Source organism: Astatotilapia calliptera, chromosome 7 (genome assembly GCF_900246225.1).
Source record: "Astatotilapia calliptera chromosome 7, fAstCal1.2, whole genome shotgun sequence".
NCBI classification, from domain to species: domain Eukaryota; kingdom Metazoa; phylum Chordata; class Actinopteri; order Cichliformes; family Cichlidae; genus Astatotilapia; species Astatotilapia calliptera.
Window position 1 is genome coordinate 28,499,317 of NC_039308.1, and position 19,507 is coordinate 28,518,823.

Sequence of the window (19,507 nt, forward strand, 5' to 3'; positions counted from 1 at the left end):
AAGTCTTTTTTTCCTCAATTCTCCCCCTTGTCCTGCTTAGTGATATAGAAATATGCCACTGACTTTGCAATAACTTATAGAACTCCACTTATCAGAACTTATCTGGATGACAACAGCCAACTCGTTAAGCTGGTTTGTGAGACTGTTGATGTATGAGTACCATTTAACATTCACAGTGCATCAGCATCCCGTCTACCTGCCCCACTTAGATCAGCCTGAGATCTGTCTGTGTGTGTGTTTGTGTGGGAGGAAAGTAAATTTTGCCTGTTTGCCTTGTCGTATTTGTTTGTAAATGCTGCACATATGGCACCGATATTGGGAAGCAGATGCAAGTCCAAACTTAATCAGGTGCTGGTTATAAATCATTGAACTGAAGATAATACAAGAAGGGAAATCCTTCAATGAGGAAAACTTTTTGATTAAACAGTGAAACATGAAAAGCAAGGTTATACAGGTTGACTAAAAGAAATAAGCCCCGGAGAGATACAGTGGGGCAAAAAAGTATTTAGTCAGCCACCGATTGTGCAAGTTCCCCCACTTAAAATGATGACAGAGGTCAGTAATTTGCACCAGAGGTACACTTCAACTGTGAGAGACAGAATGTGAAAAAAAAATCCATGAATCCACATGGTAGGATTTGCAAAGAATTTATTCGTAAATTAGGGTGGAAAATAAGTATTTGGTCACCTCAAACAAGGAAAGTCTCTTGCCCTCACAGACCTGTAACGTCTTCTGTAAGAAGCTTTTCTGTCCCCCACTCGTTACCTGTATGAATGGCCCCTGTTTGAACTCATCATCTGTATAAAAGACACCTGTCCACAGCCTCAAACAGTCAGACTCCAAACTCCGCCATGGCCAAGACCAAAGAGCTTTCGAAGGACACCAGGAAAAGTATTGTAGACCTGCACCAGACTGGGAAGAGTGAATCTACAATAGGCAAGCAGCTTGGTGTGAAAAAATCAACTGTGGGAGCAATCATCAGAAAATGGAAGACATACAAGACCACTGATAATCTCCCTCGATCTGGGGCTCCACGCAAGATCTCATCCCGTGGGGTCAAAATGATCATGAGAACGGTGAGCAAAGATCCCAGAACCACACGGGGGGACCTGGTGAATGACCTGCAGAGAGCTGGGACCAAAGTAACAAAGGTCACCATCAGTAACACACTACAACGGCAGGGAATCAAATCCCGCAGTGCCAGACGTGTTCCGCTGCTGAAGCCAGTGCATGTCCATGACCGTCTGAAGTTTGCCAGAGAGCACATGGATGATACAGCAGAGGATTGGGAGAATGTCATGTGGTCAGATGAAACCAAAGTAGAACTTTTTGGTATAAACTCAACTCGTCGTGTTTGGAGGACGAAGAATACTGAGTTGCATCCCAAGAACACCATACCTACTGTGAAGCATGGGGGTGGAAACATCATGCTATGGGGCTGTTTTTCTGCCAAGGGGACAGGACGACTGATCCGTGTTAAGGACAGAATGAATGGGGCCATGTATCGTGAGATTTTGAGCCAAAACCTCCTTCCATCAGTGAGAACTTTGAAGATGAAACGAGGCTGGGTCTTCCAACATGACAATGATCCAAAGCACACCGCCCGGGCAACAAAGGAGTGGCTCCGTAAGAAGCATTTGAAAGTCCTGGAGTGACCTAGCCAGTCTCCAGACCTCAACCCCATTGAAAATCTGTGGCGGGAGTTGAAAGTCCATGTTGCTCGGCGACAGCCCCAAAACATCACTGCTCTCGAGAAGATCTGCATGGAGGAATGGGCCAAAATACCAGCTACTGTGTGTGCAAACCTGGTAAAGACCTATAGTAAACGTTTGACCTCCAACAAAGGTTATGTTACAAAGTATTGAGTTGTATTTTTGTTATTGACCAAATACTTATTTTCCACCCTGATTTACCAATAAATTCTTTACAAATCCTACCATGTGGATTCATGGATTTTTTTTTTCACATTCTGTCTCTCACAGTTGAAGTGTACCTCTGGTGCAAATTACTGACCTCTGTCATCGTTTTAAGTGGGGGAACTTGCACAATCGGTGGCTGACTAAATACTTTTTTGCCCCACTGTATAAGAAGAAATCAGACTTCAAAAGAAACAATATAAGTGTGCCAAATGCTTCTTTTAATTTCAACTATGAAACTGCTGTATATCTCTGATGAGGAACCTCAAAACAACCGCAACCACCCAGGGAAAATTTCCTACCAGTGTGATGCTGACCTCCTTTTTTTTCAAAAGAAATAACCATGTCTTTTTCTCCCCCACTTTTTTTTGTATTTGTACCTCTCTCTGTGACCCCTTTTCTCCTTTCTATTTATATGTCCACTTTTATCATCTCCCTATCCACCCCCAAACATCCTCTCTCCTCCCTGTCTTTCAGTCTGCAAAGTGGGGTTTTACCGCTCGCTGCTGGAGTCTTTGGCCTGTAGTAAATGTCCACCTCACAGTGTGGCCAGACAGATGGGAGCCACTGCTTGCAGCTGTGAAGACGGATACTTTAAGCTAGACTCTGACCCTTCTAATATGGCGTGCACACGTGAGGATATAACCCCTTTATATTTGCTCATGCTCACTTTCAAGGCTTTTGTTTATCCAAATGCTTCTTTGTATTTCTAGCTGTATCTTCTTCTAAGCCCTTTTCATCTCCCTCAGGCCCTCCATCTGCTCCTCGTAATGCTATTTCTAATGTCAACGAGACCAGCGTCTTCTTGGAGTGGTCCATTCCTATGGATACAGGTGGCAGGAAGGATGTGCGATATAACGTCATCTGTAGACAGGTCCTGCCAGACGGAAGGGGCTTGGAAGAGTGCGGTCCCAATGTACGTTTTCTGCCACGCCGCACTGGCCTGTCGAACACCTCAGTGATGGTGGCTGACCTGCAATCACACACCAACTACAGCTTCTTATTGGAAGCCGTCAACGGAGTGTCAGACCTAGCCAAAGGCCATGCAAAGCAGTATGTGTCACTTAATGTGACAACCAATCAGGCAGGTATGTTCCGCCAGATTTGACTCATCATCACATTCACCATACCTGTCCACTCCTCCATTTGAACTTATCCTGAATTCTCCAGCAAAAGTCAAATGTTTTGTCATAACTGCTTCTTCTCCACGCTTATTTAAAATGCCACAGACCAACTGGCATGCTAGATTCATCGCATGACAATCTGGGTTTGATAACAAAGACACCAGATGATCAAATTATCACAGTATTTGTCCAACAAATCTGTTGCTGTATTAATTTTCACTTATGCATTATCCCTGCAGCGAAGGAGAGAACATGACACAGTGGACAGCCTTTTTTTTTTTGTTTTTGCATCCAGCTATGTCATCGAAAAAGCAGCTTGGTCCCCTCAATTAGGCGCATCAATGAGATTCACAGGAATCTGTGGCATAATGAAAGCTCTGTTATGTGTGTGGGCTGTCGTGCGTGGCAGCAGGTGTTATTCTGCATGTCTATCAACAGTGATGGATCATGCTGATGCCATACAAGTTTACATTTGAATTTTAGGTTGGTGAGGGCTATGTTTGCTCAAGTGTGAACAAAAAAACAAAACCTAGGCTGGTGTGATGTTCAGCATTCATCATTTTTGGGAGTATGCATTATATGTGATGCCAGAGCAGCTTAGCAGATCTTTGTAACCATGAAGTCAGTTTAAGCACCAAATGAAAACCACTAAAGTGGCCAAACACATATTGGATAATGAAAGAGTCCAGCTACTTCACATAGCTGTAAATACTGGATGCTTTGTTAGCTTCCTTTTAAATGAAGATTAGGATTCACACTCCACTGGGAACCTATTTTTTATGGGTTAAGAGTTATGTGCTTTTGTTAGTTTTAGTTTTATTTGCTTGTAATGAAATGGGTAGCGCAAAGCATAATGCAATGAGAAAAATGCAAAATTACTACTCTCTTCCCCAAGGCTTCTGTCAGGAGAAAAGGCAAGAGGGGGAAAAAAAGCTATGTCGAAAGAATGTGTTTGTTCCATCCAAACAGATGGTTTACTGGCAGCCAAAGAATAGCAGTTATTATTAGTAGTATCAATGGGAGGAGCTGTACAAGTAATCAGGAAGGTACAGTTTGTGTTTAGGAGGACAGGAAAAAGAGCGAGGCAGATGGCTGTCTAACAGTCAAGACTACTGGCAGTCCTCTAAATGTGTTGTCACTGTGGCTGTCAGCACACTGAGTGGATTACACCAGACTACACAACTCAAATGCAGTTTATTTCAGTTGTAGCTGGATTAAAGTTAGGCAGTCACTGGACCAAGTGGAGATTAGGGATTACGTTAGATTACACATGGCTGACAGAGTCACAGACCAATAAAGTCTGCTGTACTTTGGCTTGTATCTGGTACATGCTACTGTAAGTGAGGGTGTTTTTTTAACATTACCTTGAAAACAGAATCGTGTGAGCATACTGAGAGCAGCTTGGTGGTTAACAGTTCTAATTAGTACAAATATAAACAAGCATGAATGTACAACCTGGCCGTGCCATCTGAAATGCACTCTAAATGCCTTACTCTGTGTAAAAAAAAATAGTAGAAAGTAGAAAATAGTAGATATAACACCTCTTTCCAGTGTTATTATTCAGCTAATTATTATCTAGATTCATTAGCCAACATAGCAACATCCTATTCTGAAAGGTGGCTCAAGCGTGAACTTGTGCTTTCCCAGCATGTGTAGGGTTTTCCATTTGAAGTAGTATTTAAAGGTGCTGGGAAAAATAAAAAAATGAGGAAACTAGTAGGCTAGTAAAGAGAGATGGCCCTAATGCTATAGATGTCACCAAGACTCACGTATACCATTAACTGTGCAAAGGTTATAACCCAATCTTCATTTAATATTTTTCTAGGGAAAAAAAGAAAAACGGTGCAACAAATTATTGAAGCATGTGTAAACATACATAGAAATACAATATATTAGGCAAAAGGCAAGGCAGTTTTTCTTTTTAATGTCCTGGCTGAAATTCAACCCCATTCACTTTTATATTTCCCCCCTGACCTCCTTACATCTTAGACAAAGACGTGAACCAAAGATTTCATACAATCAGACCTGTTGCCACTGCATTTCAGTCCAATTCTTGTGTAATTTGGCATACCGCAGCCTTTTCCCCCTGTTTTCTATCCTTAAGAATAAGACCATTTCTGATGAGTGTCCAAAGACCTTCAGAAAGCCTAGGGAACTACTACACTACAATAAACATTACAAGAAAGGAAGAACTCTGCTTGGAAGCAAAAATATTAAAAAAAATAAAGAGAGAACTTTTGTCTTTTGATTGACAAGTAACAGGTCTGTGTTAGTGAAAGAATTTTAGTTTTAGGTAAGAATCCACTTAGAAAGCCATCTTTGTTTATGTAATACAGTGTATGATGCTAAACACTGTGAAACTGTGCTTTAAATATTGCATTTTGGATTCATTTACAACGTTTTTCAATGTCATGATAATGACACAGCCACTTGTGTAATTGTGCTATGTCATTGTACTTGTGTAAAATAATAACAGCAGTGAATGTTGCCTGCAGCTGCTTTGGCTGATTTTATGTAGATTATATTGACTTAGGAGTGAAAACTTTCTAACATCTTCTAGATGTTGCATCTGCTTTTAAAACCAAAATTATTTGTGAATCATTTCACAACAAATGAACTTAAGAGTACTAAAGTTAGAAGTAAGTCCACCCCTAGGAATAAGAGATCCTTTTAGCCCAAGGATGTTTTTTGAATACAGCTCCTAGCTCTTTGTAGCAGTGTGCACCAACCGCTGTTTGTGTAATGCGACTCACAAAACCAACAAAGTGAGCACTTCAACTACTGGAAGGCTGTGTATCAAGTGACTAACATTATTTGGAACAATCATTTTCACAATAATCCTGAGGCAGTAATTGTAATGACTGATTTAAAATGTTCTGATCCATCTGCTCTTTAGTGACAGATGTAATTACTAAGTGAAAACCTCAATCAGCAGTTTAACCACCTGCATTTTTGTTGTGCTCGTATGTGACTGGTCTAGAGTGTGCTTCTGCTCTCTGACAGTAAAAACAAGGTACTGAGACAAAACTACTGCTAAGGCTTAGGCAGGGAGAGAGATAGAGTCAGAGGATCTGCTGTTTGATGTGTGAAAAGTGTCACACACGATAAGTTATCCGTGAAATAGGTGATTTCACAGTGTCCCTGCGAAACCCTGCTGAATAATAAAGTGTTGGTTGTTGGGAAGAGGAGATCAGGAGAGGTGAAAAACGGGAGAAATGTATGACAGAGAACGAGAGAACAACAGGGCAGAGGGGGCAAAATGTGGAGGGAAAATGATAGGATGCTTGTGATAAGGAAAGAAAAGGTTACAGCAAAAAGCTGTAACAGCAGGAAAGATAAGCAGAGGACGGAAGTAAAGAGACAATAGTGAGAGTCTGGACATTAACTGCTTGTATACATTCAAAAATACAAAGAGCACTGTTGGAGCATGGAAGCCCACATATTTTTCACTGCTTTGATGTTCCTTGACACACTGGTATATAAATTTGATAAGGTGGCTTGCTAGCACCTGCCTTTATGAGGTAGAAATTAATTTTGAAAAGAAAAGTAAGCCACCAAAATGCTCATACAAGTTTCCCTGCAACCCAGTGATTGTTTCCCATATGTTACATTTTAAGCTCTGTATTTGCTCAGACATTGATGAATGTTTGAGTGGAAACAATTAGCATATTGCTCTTTCTACACACTCAAAAAGGAAGCTTTGAAATCTAAATAGTTTCTTTTTTTATTTAATAAGCACAAGTTTTACAGCTTTGTTTTATTAGGATAGCTCTGTCTGTTTTAAAATATCTTATTTCAGGTTATTTGTTCCTGCTGTAGGCACATTGAGTGCCACTTGCACAGTAAATGCTCCCAAATACGTTTTTTCTGCTATTGGCTATTAATCAAATGTACCATGATACATTAGCTTGCGTGTGGTAAAAATGTGCTGCCTGCCACTGCAGCTATTTATTTTACTTTGATGTGGAGCGTGCAATACTGTGCAAAAGTCTTGAACCACCTTTCATTTCTTTAGATGTTTCTAACAGGGAGACAGACTTCCCATTCAGTCCTTGTGCATGACTATTTTCATATGAATATCGTTTTTGTTTGTAAGCCACTTACACTGACCTATGAGTCATTCAATTATCAAAAGACACCCAACTCAAGGTATGAGCCAGTGCGTTTTCTCTACACATAACTTTAAATTGTATCTTTAATCACTTTGTTCCGAACACTTTGTTGCAAAAACACATCATTTGTTTCTATTTCTTTAGTTGAAACTATGATTAATGCCATAGATCACACTGTTTGACAGGTATAACATAGTATTACTTCACCCAACATTGTGGCTCCCAACAATCCCAACACTATCTTAGCAAAGAGGTTATATTGTTGGTAGCATTGCATTCTTTCTGTCTGTATACATGATAGCTCAAAAAGTACTAAATGAATTTAGATAAAAGATTTGTAGGGTTGTAGAGTGTGTTTATTTTAACAATCCATTCAAATTGGCTAACATCCACCAAGGTCGTGAAGGTTAACTCAAGGATTTAGTGGTTTAAAAGGAACAAAAAGCCTTCTAACATATAACTTAGGAAACTGAATCTTATAAGTGTGGTGTGTATTGTCAAAATATAGAAAGGCACCAATAGCTCAGTTGTTTGTGCATTAATTTTCATTTACTTCCTCTAATTTAAAAAAAAACCCATTTATATCCTAATTAATCCAGCAACAATAAATAAATGTTATAAAATAAAGGGAGAGTGATGGGAATGGTACAAATGCAAATTCTGTAAATACACCAAATTGGAGCAGTTTATGGTCACAGCATTAAATCTCCAAGCCACAATTTAAATATTCCAGCTATTATATTTTTTTGTCAATATTGATGTGCTGATAGGGAAGTGGATTGTGGCAAGATGCTGGATTGGTGCAAAGCCACTAATCGAATGTATTGCATCAAAAGAAAAGGCAGATTAAAGTTTTAAAGTTCCTCGCAAAATAGATGATAGCAGTTTTTGTACTTTGCAACCCTAGTGAAGACATCTCTGTCCCCTATCTCCAATTCATTCTGTCTCAATCTATCTATCAGTCATTCCGAGAGGGTAGTTATAAGATAAAAACGAGATCGTTGAAAGCCGGTATTGATTTTGGTGATGTGCAGACAGATAGTGGTCTGGGAGATTTATGTTTAGCACTGTGATAATGTTGCTTTTATTTGTTACATTGGATAGCTGTATTCCTCCAGTGAATGGGTTTTACCTTTTCTAAACTCACTCTTTGTAGAAAAAAAAAGTATCAGACGGATAGCAAATAGAGCATTACCAGCCACCAGGCATAAACACCAGGAGTTCATCTTCATTTGCGTTTTCATTGGCATACTGTACGTGCTCATTAGCAGTTATAACACGCAGTGGAAGTGTTTAAAGCTAGAAGTGTCATTACACTGTTTACCCCTGTTGTTAAAATAAAAGTGTTGCTGGGTCCCGTCTACACTCTTTCAACATGTCTCCTCCTCGTCTTTCATTTTTCACTTTTTTTTGCCTCTTGCATTCCCTCCTCCTCCCCGTCTCTCTCTTCTATTACCTCTCCTTCTGTCTCGATTGAAAATCTGGGTTTTAAAGCACTTGTTTGAGTGTGAGTGCTATTTTGGTATATACAGATATTGTATATATCTGTATTTGGTGATAAGGAAGAGACAGAACCAAGTGAGCCAAAAAGTGTTTAATCGCTGTGTTTGCCGCAGACCAACATTTCCTGTTTTTATGTGTGCTTCAAATGTAAACCGACTTTGCATTAAGTAAAGCAACAGCTCAGTGAAAGCATGTAAAGTAGCTTGCACATACTTCCAACTAACTAAAATAGGAATGGCTATAGTTTGGATTATAGTCTAGAAAAAGTCAACAGTTTTAGTTTGTCTAAATTGACAGAAAAATTATTTTTTAAGAATTACGAGTTTGCAACCTTGTCGTGGTGGAGGCATTTGTGTGTCCCAGTAATCTCAGGGGCTATGTTGACAAGGGGCTTTCATCCCCTGGTAGGCTCTCCCATGGGAAATTAGTCCTGGGTGAGGGACCAGAAAAAGAGTCATTCAAAAATCCCTATGATTGAAAGATCTAGGAAACAGTTCACCCTGGCTGGGATAGGGTTACCGAGGCCTGCCCTGGAGCCCTGGAGCCAGGTCCATTAAGGGTGCCCAACGGTGAGTGCCTGGTGCCTGGGCCTTAGTCCATGGGGCGCGGCGAGGCACAACCCGAAAAAGAGACATGGGTCCACCCTCTTGTAGGCTCACCACCCGGATGAGCCACTTATGTGCCAAAGGACAATACAGAGTACCCAGCCATCTTGGAGTCCCTCGGTGGGGTACTTGAGGGTACTCCCCCTGTGGACTCTGTCGCCTTATTGGGAGACTTCAAAGCTCATGTGGGCAATGACAGTGAGACCTGGAGTGGCGTGATTGGGAGGAACGGGTTTCTGACAAGGATGTCTCCTAGATGCCTCCTGGGTATGGTGTTCCAGGCATGTCCCGCTGGGAGTAGGCCCCGGGGCAGACCCAGGAAATGCTGGAGAGATTATATCTCTCAGCTGGCCTGGGAACGTCTTGGTGTTCCCCCAGACAAGCTGGAGGAGGTGGCTAAAGAGAGGGAGGTCTGGGCTTCTCTGCTGAGGCTGCTTCCACCACGACCCTGCCACAGATAAGTGGAAGAAAATGGAAGGATGGATGGATTATGATGATAAATAAAGATTTTAAAGGCATTAAAGGAACGTAACCTCTATAATTAGTGTCCTTATTGTTTCTTTGTGAAAAATAATGTTTGACAACATTTTTGATGACAATTTTGAGACAAAATCCCTACTTCAAATCTAAGAATGATTTATATAACCCTAAAAATCACTAGCTTTGGTAAAAGGCTGTACCCTCTTTACAAATCCTTTTCAAAACATTTGATTAAATATAGAATGGAAAACTGCATCCATTTTTGGAGGGTGTAAACTTAGATTTTGGTGTATTGTTACCCATAAAGCTGCTGGGAAAATAAACCCTCTCTCTCATCATTGAATCCAGGCTTTATACCATTTAAGCATTGAGTGTGTGTATGTGTGTGAGTTTCGGTCTCTGGTTTCAGGCTTTTAAGATATTCCAGATAACACTTCTGTGCAACCATCCACTCAAGATACAGTTACTGTGTTTGTAGCGATGATTTATTCTCTGTGGACTTCTGCTGAGGCCATTGAAACCTAAACGGTGTTTAGCATTTGCAGTAGCCACACATTCACATGCACATCCACGCGCATCAACATTCACACACACACAGGCTATAGGGATGTTGCCTGAGGGAGCATTTTGCCTAGTTAAAAGCTCTTTATGTGTCAGAGACTCTCCAATTGTCCCTCTGAGAGATGAACCAATAGATCAGGTTACACCAGGATGGCTTTGCAATTGATGTAAACTTGCAGAACAAAGCTCACTTCAAAACTGAAAGGATAAATGACAGAAAAAAGACATAAATGAAAATATAAGCTTTAAAGAAATACAAAGAAAAGAACGAAATACACAAATATCTTGTGCATAAAAGTGACACATTTATGTCGTTATTTTGTTGTTTGTGTTGATTCTACATTAGAAGAGTTTTACAGTGTATTTCGTAACCTTTAATGTGTGCCAAATTTGGTACACTAGACACTCAAATGTGAAGACTTAAACAGTTGAATTCATATGCTTCTCTGGCAGCACATGCTCAGCCAGCAGCAAGACATAAAGGGATGGTTTAATTAGACACAGGTGCACCTTGTTGCCAAATTGCAAACATGCTTCTGAGGCAGAGCTGCTTGGTAACCAAAAATAACATATTTTGAGCTGGAGCTTGACAGACAAAAGCAAACAACCTCAGAGAGGAGCCTAAATTCCAAACATGAAACTCATAAGAAAAAACATGGCAAATTATGTCTTTGAAAGAAATCACCAAACAGCAAAGATAGATATCCGTTACTGTGTAAGTTGTTACATGAAAAACCTCTTCCTATTGTCGCCAAATTTAAAACCCTCTTTAGGTTTTTTAATCTACAGTTAAATTTTTCATGATTTACAGCAATCACAGCATGCATGACAATTAGTTATGTGCATGTAAACATCAATGGATGAGGTGTCCTCAAAAGAATGATGTCTTGTGAATGCTGATGGGATCCAGCAGATTTTACAACATTGGCACACTTTGCCACGTGCCTTTGTGCCACGGTTTATTAGAGTTTTATGCCTGTGTTATTTAGTTTTAATAATGTGAAATGCAGTGAGAAGTGCAATGGGTTGCATCATATTTAACTGCTGGATTGTGCTATTTATGTTGATACTTCAAACCGTACTATTTTCTTTGAATCTTTGTTTCTGCAGCACCGTCCCCTGTGAGTGTGGTGAGGAAAGGTCATACAGGGAAGAGCAGCATTGCCCTTTCTTGGGCAGAGCCTGATCGTCCCAACGGCATCATCCTAGAGTATGAGATCAAGTATTTTGAAAAGGTAAAAATCTTTTCACAAAGCTGTGTACCTTTGTCTACTGCCCTTGGGCCAGCTGTGTTTTCCTAGTACCTCCCTGAACCTCTCGTACAGTAGAGGTTTCAGTTTTAAAAGCACTGGTTTTCCAGTTTAGTGTTTTAATGTATACAGTTTTGAACAATATGTACTATGAAATTAAATGTACTATACAACAGAAAACTCATTTGTAGGGCTATTCTTGTTCAAGCTTTTGCTTTTAGTTGTACAATAGATATCATATTGACTTTAGTCCACAGACACACACACATCATATAAACATTTCTGTTGATAAATGTCATTTTCAAAGTACATAGCTAGTGACACTGGTTGTATATGGCCTTTTTTAAGAGTATATATATATATATATATATATATATATATATATATATATAAGAAACTGACCATGCTTGAACAACCTCTAGCAGCACTTCCCCTTTGCCCTGTATAACACACCTAATTTGTTACAGCTACAGATGTGTGTATCTTACTGAAATTGTGTTTTAAGCCGGGTCCAGTGAGAAAACTTTGACTTCAAAAGTCTTTGTAACAGCATAATAGCTTTTTTTCCCCCCTTTTTTGTTAAGTTGGACTTAAGTAGGGACAGCAATTTGATGCTTCTGTGCAGATCATTGTTCCTGTGCCCTTCCTCTTTTCTGCCTGTAATCCTCTGATGTCTTCTTTTCTAAGGTCACAATAAAGGTACATTGGAGAGCAGGGTAGGGTTTGTGGTCAGTGGTGAGCTAATGGCATCTGGCTAATGGAGGCAGCATTTAGCTGAGTTAAAACCTGATGTGGTTACAGTTGGAAAAGTGATCCCTACACACAGGCATTTAGACACACTCATGCTCGCATATACCACAGGTAGCTGCGGAGAGAAAGCAGCAATAAGCTATATGCATACAATTTGGCAATACAATTATTGGGGCAACACATTTTTGACAATCAAAAGTACAAAAATGTTAGTAGAACACATGAATAAATTAAGCTAACATTCTCTTTCTTCAACTAAAGGAACAGGACTCCAGTTACACAATAATAAAATCCAAGGATACTGAAATGGTGGTGGAAGGCCTGAAGCCCTCTTCAGCTTACATCTTCCAGGTCAGAAATGGGTTTCACAAATTAAGAGAATGATAATGGAACTGGATGACAAAAGGGAAGGAAAAAATATTTAAATATGTAGCAATGACAAAATAGTTTGTCAGTATTGCCTAAGATCAAGCAAATCCAAATGAATTAAATTGAAGTATGGTGCATGAATGATATGATGCATTACAGGTACGAGCCAGGACCTCAGCAGGCTATGGTGCATTTAGCCGGCGCTTTGAATTCCAGACCAGCCCTTACTGTGAGTACACCAAAGAGAAGGAGCGAATGACAATACAATGAAGTTTAACTTGTACACAACTCCCACCTGTGTTCTGGGGCTGTATCAACAACAGATGCCAGGTGTGGTTTTGTGTTTGTGTACTGTGTGTAATCCCATGTCTTGTCTTTGGCAGTAACTGCTACTAGTGAGCGTGCTCAAGCTTCGATAGTAGCGGTGGCCATCACACTGGCTCTGGTCCTGCTGGCAGTGGTTGCTGGATTCCTGCTCAGTGGGCGGTAAGGCATAACCTATATACCTGCAAAAGAAAATATGATATAAAAGTATATCCATGTGCATGTGCGTGTATATCACCAATATACACGCACATGCACATGGCAATAAAAACAAATACAAAATATTAGCATGAGAGTGCTACTGTGTTACTTTTAATAATGTTCCTGTTACTGGAAATATTGAATTAAAGTTACGGTCTGTAAAATCTAACCAGTAGATGTCAGTAGATTGCAGTCAACGGAGTTCTGTTTTCTTCCCAATTTACCTGCATAATCCTAATTACGGTGGTCACTGTAGGACAAACAGCTCTGGACTTGAGGTGGCTGTAAAATTTAGGGATAGGAGTCCGACAGCAGTTGATGAGTCAGCGAAGCTCGCTGTTGTCTGATGACAGGGATATTGTGTTGAGTTGTTGAGGATATCCTGAACTTTTCTGGTGGCAAGTGCTGTTGTTTTTGACGGTGTTGGCTCCTGTCAGTGGCATTAGTAAAACTTTTTTGGAGTGGCTCAAACATTGTTGAATAAAATGTGAGAAGGCAATCAAACTGTTTATCAGCATGAAAGTGTGATATTTTTGACACTCGAGCCTAAAATTATCTGGCATGGTGTTAACTTATTACCAGCTGTTGTTGATTAGACGGGAAAGTCACATGTCAGTAATTAATTGTGATATCAGGAATAAATAAGTATGTTTACATACATTATGCATGTTTTCATGTGTTTGAGCCCTGAGTTGGGTTCAGAAGATGAGGCTTGGACATTTTCTAGGACATTTTCTCCAGATGCCAGTTGGATTGTATGTTTCATTCACATTTTTGCTTCTTTCATGAAGAAGCATAGGTATGATCTTTCATTTCATTTTAATTTTAAGGGACAGCTTAGATTGAGCAGTTTGGAGACAAAGTTAGAGAAGCAAGGCTGAGATCGCCTGAACGTGAGGAGGAAGGATAGTGGATATTAGGCGAAGGATGCTGAATATGGAGCTCCCAAGCAGGGGGAAAAGGAAGACCACAGAGAGATTTGATGGATCTAGTGAAGAAGGACATGCAAAGGGTTGGAATGGTACAGGAAGCTTATGGGATTGGGTCAAATGTAGGCAGATGTTCCACTGCGCTAACCCCTAGATGGAGAAGTTTAATGCTGAAGTTAAGTTTGTTGTTACTGGACTATGAAAGTGCAGTTTAAGAATTTGAAATGTTCAATGGAAGAAGAAAAAAAGAGGTCCAAGAGGTCAAAGACAATTTTTTCTTATTTTCTCCTTATTTAAAAAAAAAAAAAATAAAGCAGATAATAGTGCATATTCTTCTCTGTTTATTTTATGTACAATATTGTACGTTAGTTCAGTAATGGTCCCTCATCACTTTATCCATTTCTGACCTTATGCTGAGTAAATCTCGTTTCTGTCCCAGATATTTCTCTGTGGTTGAGCAGCATTATGGGATTAGACACATAGCTTGAAGTAAGACTTTTGTGATAGGTCAGGATTAAGGGTTGCTTTTTAGGTTATAACTACAGGCTGGATTCATATCAGTCAAGTGGATTTTCCTCACATCTGGTAGCACAACCTTGCTCATAAGCATTTACCATTTTTCAGTCTACAAGTCTGTCACATTCGCATGCCCCCATGTGCATATGACCTTCACTTTATCAGTAAAGTCAAATTTTTTTAATTATGAAAGAATGTTCCCCACGTGCAGACACAAAACTGCAGACGGAGTGATAATAGACAGTAGAGAAAATAGTCAAAGCCAGAGTAAAAAATCATTAGAACTCGTGTATTCCTCTGTTTCTTCGGGGTAGTTAAGTCAAAGCTCACATTTCAGTTTCTCTACTATATTTTGAGGTTTTCTAAGAATGAAAATACATGTTCGTTTTTCTCCCAGATGCATATTGTTGCTTCATTTACGAAATTTTCTTCTCTCCTTCACTATTAGGTCATCATTTAAACAGTTTAGGTTTGGTAAATGCACAATTTTAAAAAACTGTATTTAATGTTGAACATAAAATTATGATGTTGGAAAGAATTCAGAAACAAATCAGAACGATACAGAGTTGATTTCTGGTTTAGCCGAACAGAGATGAGGATTGCGGATCATTCCGGGGTTTTGTGTGTGGGGGAGGAGAGATGGAAGAATGCCAAATTTTCCAACGATGGATTTAGGGCACAAGCACCACAACCCCCTCCCACCAATGCATCTCCCACACACCCACTCATACATGACTCTCCAGACTACACACGCGTGCACAGAACACATGTGTGGAGCCTAGCACATACGCACTGGTGTATGCATGGGTTAACACACATGTACGCACACACGCAAACACATGCATGAAGTTGGAGGGCATGCTCAAACCCCTTGACTCAACAAATCCAGCAAACTAAACACCCTCCAGGCAGACACACAAAACACGCACACGCACAAATACAGACACACAGAGTCAACCCTCTCCAGCTGCCCATACAAACCCCTCTAGCCAAGCCTGGTTACCCTACAGAGAGGTCCGATGGGAAAGACTTGGACATGGCCCCGCTGTGTGTGTGTGCGTGTCTTCATCTGTCTTCAAGAACTAAAAGATAGGAAAAATTCTACCATCAAAAATACTTGTTTGACAAATGACTAAAATAAAACAGTAAATTTACATTGCAGATATTTTAATTAGTTACTCTGTATCTGTTCGTTGCGTGGTGTGTTTTTGTGTTTGCATATAGGATCAAGTTTAAATTCATTACACATGTTTAATCTGGGTTATCTGTGATTATCTCTGATGCCAGTTGTAAAAATATTGACTTATAGAAGCGTTTTAAGCACAAACACACAAACATACAAATGAATGTCGGTTTAATCCACCAGGTTTACACAGACATAATGGAAAAGAATATGATATAGACATAAACATAAGCCTTGCGGCTTCAAAAGTTCTGTTTTCAGTCTGGCCTTTCTTAAAAAGTGACAGATCTCTTTTTCCTGTTGCAAAAGTCAGAGTTGATATGTCGAGAAGGGCTTTCTTGGTTATTGATATTTTGTGGAAACTGCATTCCTTTGCTGACATCTTTTCTTTTCAGCAATATTTTTGAAAACCTTAAAAGATGGGTTAGCAGATTCAGTGAGAAAATATAAAGCTTATTTTGCACTTAGATTCTTGGGGGAGGTGGCAGGGTTTGCTTTTCTTTCCTTGGGCTATTTTGTGAGATCACTATTCAAAAAGTATATTTTCCTGTGTTTTTGTACTAGTTTGTACTAGGAAATAGTTGCCAAATGATATCACTTTGAGAGGAAACCACAGGGATCATTTCTTTTTTACTGCCTTCATCTCAAACTGCATTAATGCCGGAATTCATTCAGTCTACCTTGGAGACGGTGATAAATGTTAAAATACTTGCGCTATTTCAAAATAAAAGTCCCATTCTGAGAAATATCATCAGATTTAGTTATTCCCCCTCAGTGTATGTGTCATTGAGACAAGTATCATTTGACAACATTGCTTAGTCGCTGACTTTACATGTGTGTATTTAACAGCACTTTGACATGACACTGACACTAATGTTTTTGGATCACTTCTTCCTTAGGCGCTGTGGCTATAGCAAAGCAAAGCAAGATCCCGAAGAGGAAAAGATGCACTTCCACAATGGCCACAGTAGGTTAAAGCCCAGACTCGTTCTGTATGTGTCTATGTATGTGGGCTTAAGTTCATCCAAAGTTTACAGTACATGTACAGTACAGGGTTCACACAGCGGTCATGTCTGGTCATGCTATCTCCTTTGGCATGTGCGTACTATAAGTACAGTTGACAGTGTTTTGCTAGAGTAGCTATTCACTGAATGGCACTGCCACAAACCAGGCTCATAGCTACCAGCAAACACACAGTTGGCAGACAACACATAGAGCTATGATGACTTATAGATTGTGACAGCTTAATATATTTGTCCACATTTTTGGCATGACACCCTCTATCCATCTTTTGGTATGGAATCAAAGCCAACTGTGATTGGTATATCAACTCCAGAGTAGTCAGGAAAATAATACCATGTGGGATAGTGTTATATTGATTTGGACTGTGAAATAAAATGTTTAAAATTAGCGTTTATTATCTGCATGCCAAATTTGCAGGATGGATGAAAAGATGGTTGTCTTCTGGGAATAATTAATGGCACTAATTAATACATGTATCTTTTTTTTAGGCGTATGAATCTATTGTACTCAAATAATAATGTTGCTCTGTGTGTGCTTCTGCAGTAAAATTTCCAGGGGTGCGTACTTATATCGATCCCCTCACCTATGAAGATCCCAACCAGGCAGTGCATGAATTTGCCCAGGAGATTGACGTTTCATACATCTCCATTGAAAGGATCATTGGTGCTGGTGGGTAAAAAATAATGTCTGCATCTGTGTGTGTACACCTTGGAGATCCACTGTTTCATATTTGGAGCATCAGTTTAAGCCTGTCTGTGTTATCCTTAATTCAGAACCACAAAGGTAAACCTGTTTAATCGGTGCCCTGAAACAGCTTAACGTCACAAAATGCCTTATTAAAACACATAGACTAATAGCATAATGACTCGAGCCTAATTCTGCCTTCTGTAGTGTTGAAACATTTTCTCATTAACACTACTGCAGTGTATCGTATTTTCTACAACCTTCATAAACCTGTCACATTCATAATTGCATAAGCTTGCATAAGTTAAGAGTGTGCTTAAAAGCAACATTGTGCACAGACATAAATAATGTTTCCACTGACAAAAATTTTGACTGACCACATTTATTAGCTTCAAGCGCTTTAGCCAATTTCAAGATTGGCCCCTTAAAGTAAAGAATATAAGCTGTACGAACACAGTGTGTCAGGCACAAAATTTCAGCTTTACTTAAAGAAAATCTATCTGTATCTTCAAGGTTGATTTGCCATTTCATAATAGTTTTTACAGGTCAGGTTTAACTGAAATGTTGATGCCACTCTTAATGTCTACCTTTTTTTCCCTCAGGGGAATTTGGTGAAGTGTGCAGTGGACCGCTGAGGCTGCCCGGGAAACGAGAGATCCAGGTTGCCATTAAGACCTTGAAAGCAGGCTACACAGAGCAGCAAAGACGTGACTTTCTTTGGGAGGCGTCAATCATGGGCCAGTTTAACCACCCAAACATCATCCGTCTGGAGGGTGTGGTTACTAAGAGTGAGTTATCAGCATGTGTATCACTATTTAAGTTTAATACACTGTGTTTTGTGTGAAACTGCATCCTGTAGGATCTAGCACATATTGGATGTCACAATGTAAGTAAAACTCACAGCAGTTGTTTGGTGTAGATATATAGGAATCTTAAGCCTTGCTATGTCATTTTAAACTTGCATGCTGTACTTAATCAGTCCTGTAGTTTAACAGGTTTTCCTTTTCAACTTTTTTTCTGACTTACACTTAGTTAATGTCATAGTCTGCTTGTCAAGTTCAACAGTATCTAATATATTAACTTTTGAAAGCAACTGGAAAGCTGACAATTCAATTTCAACCCTATAATCTGTTTTACCTTCATGAAGATTAACATATTTCTTTCTTCTTCTTTTTTGCATAACTGAGTGTTGATCTAGCTGCTAAGTTTATGGTGGCCCCGAGAAGCCAAACAGGCAACTTAAGAAAACACCAGCAATAAGAAAAATGATGCAAAAGCACACAAAACACAATGGAGATAGGGGAAAAAAACAGAAAAGGAAAAACGAAAATGGAAATAGGAGAAAACAGATTTCCAAAAGCACAAGGGAAGTGTTTCTGGGGAGACAGAGTGTGTGTTTTAATCTCATGATTCATATAATACTAATGATGGATTTTTAGGCTAATAGTTAGGCTAACACACTTACCTCTCATCTTTTCTTTCCTCACAAAACCGATAGATCCTCCACTTCTTTTAAGTGTCTCCCAGCACAATTCTTAGCATATTTTGGTTCCTGCACCTGGTCCATCAGATTATTGTCTCCCCAGAAACACTTCCCTTGCGCTTTTGGAAATCAGTTTTTTCCTATTTCTGTTTTTGTTTTTTTCTATTTGTGTTTTCTTTTTTCCAGTTTCCGTTTTCATTTTTTCTATTTCCATTGTGTTTTGTGTGCTTTTGCAGTGTTTTTCTTATTGCTGGTGTTTTCTGCAGTCCGTTTGGCCTCTCAGGGCCACCGTATAAGTTGCTGTTAAGGGTTGTTCTCATGCGTACAAATGTTTACATCTCAGTTAAAATTTTGGAAAATTGCATGCACAAAGTCAGATAAAGAATTGATTATTTTAACTGAGAAGTAAGCCATATTTCAAGCAAAAATTGGCACACATGATATGTCCTTATTCTATTTTTTTGTTTTGTTTGTATATAATATAAACTTTGGAA

At 39.5% G+C, this 19,507-nt stretch overlaps 1 protein-coding gene across 3 annotated transcripts in view; it reads left to right on the forward strand.

Annotated features, from left to right (window-relative positions):
* Positions 1-19,507, forward strand: part of epha5 (EPH receptor A5) — a 60,727-nt gene that overhangs the window by 28,063 nt on the left and 13,157 nt on the right. For all 3 annotated transcript variants that reach the window (XM_026174209.1, XM_026174212.1, XM_026174210.1), the window contains exons 4-12: positions 2,394-2,549; positions 2,666-3,004; positions 11,412-11,536; positions 12,563-12,652; positions 12,830-12,899; positions 13,054-13,156; positions 16,723-16,790; positions 17,390-17,515; positions 18,133-18,318. In XM_026174209.1, the coding sequence (XP_026029994.1) occupies positions 2,394-2,549; positions 2,666-3,004; positions 11,412-11,536; positions 12,563-12,652; positions 12,830-12,899; positions 13,054-13,156; positions 16,723-16,790; positions 17,390-17,515; positions 18,133-18,318 (1,263 nt within the window). The remainder of the gene's footprint in view (positions 1-2,393; positions 2,550-2,665; positions 3,005-11,411; positions 11,537-12,562; positions 12,653-12,829; positions 12,900-13,053; positions 13,157-16,722; positions 16,791-17,389; positions 17,516-18,132; positions 18,319-19,507) is intronic.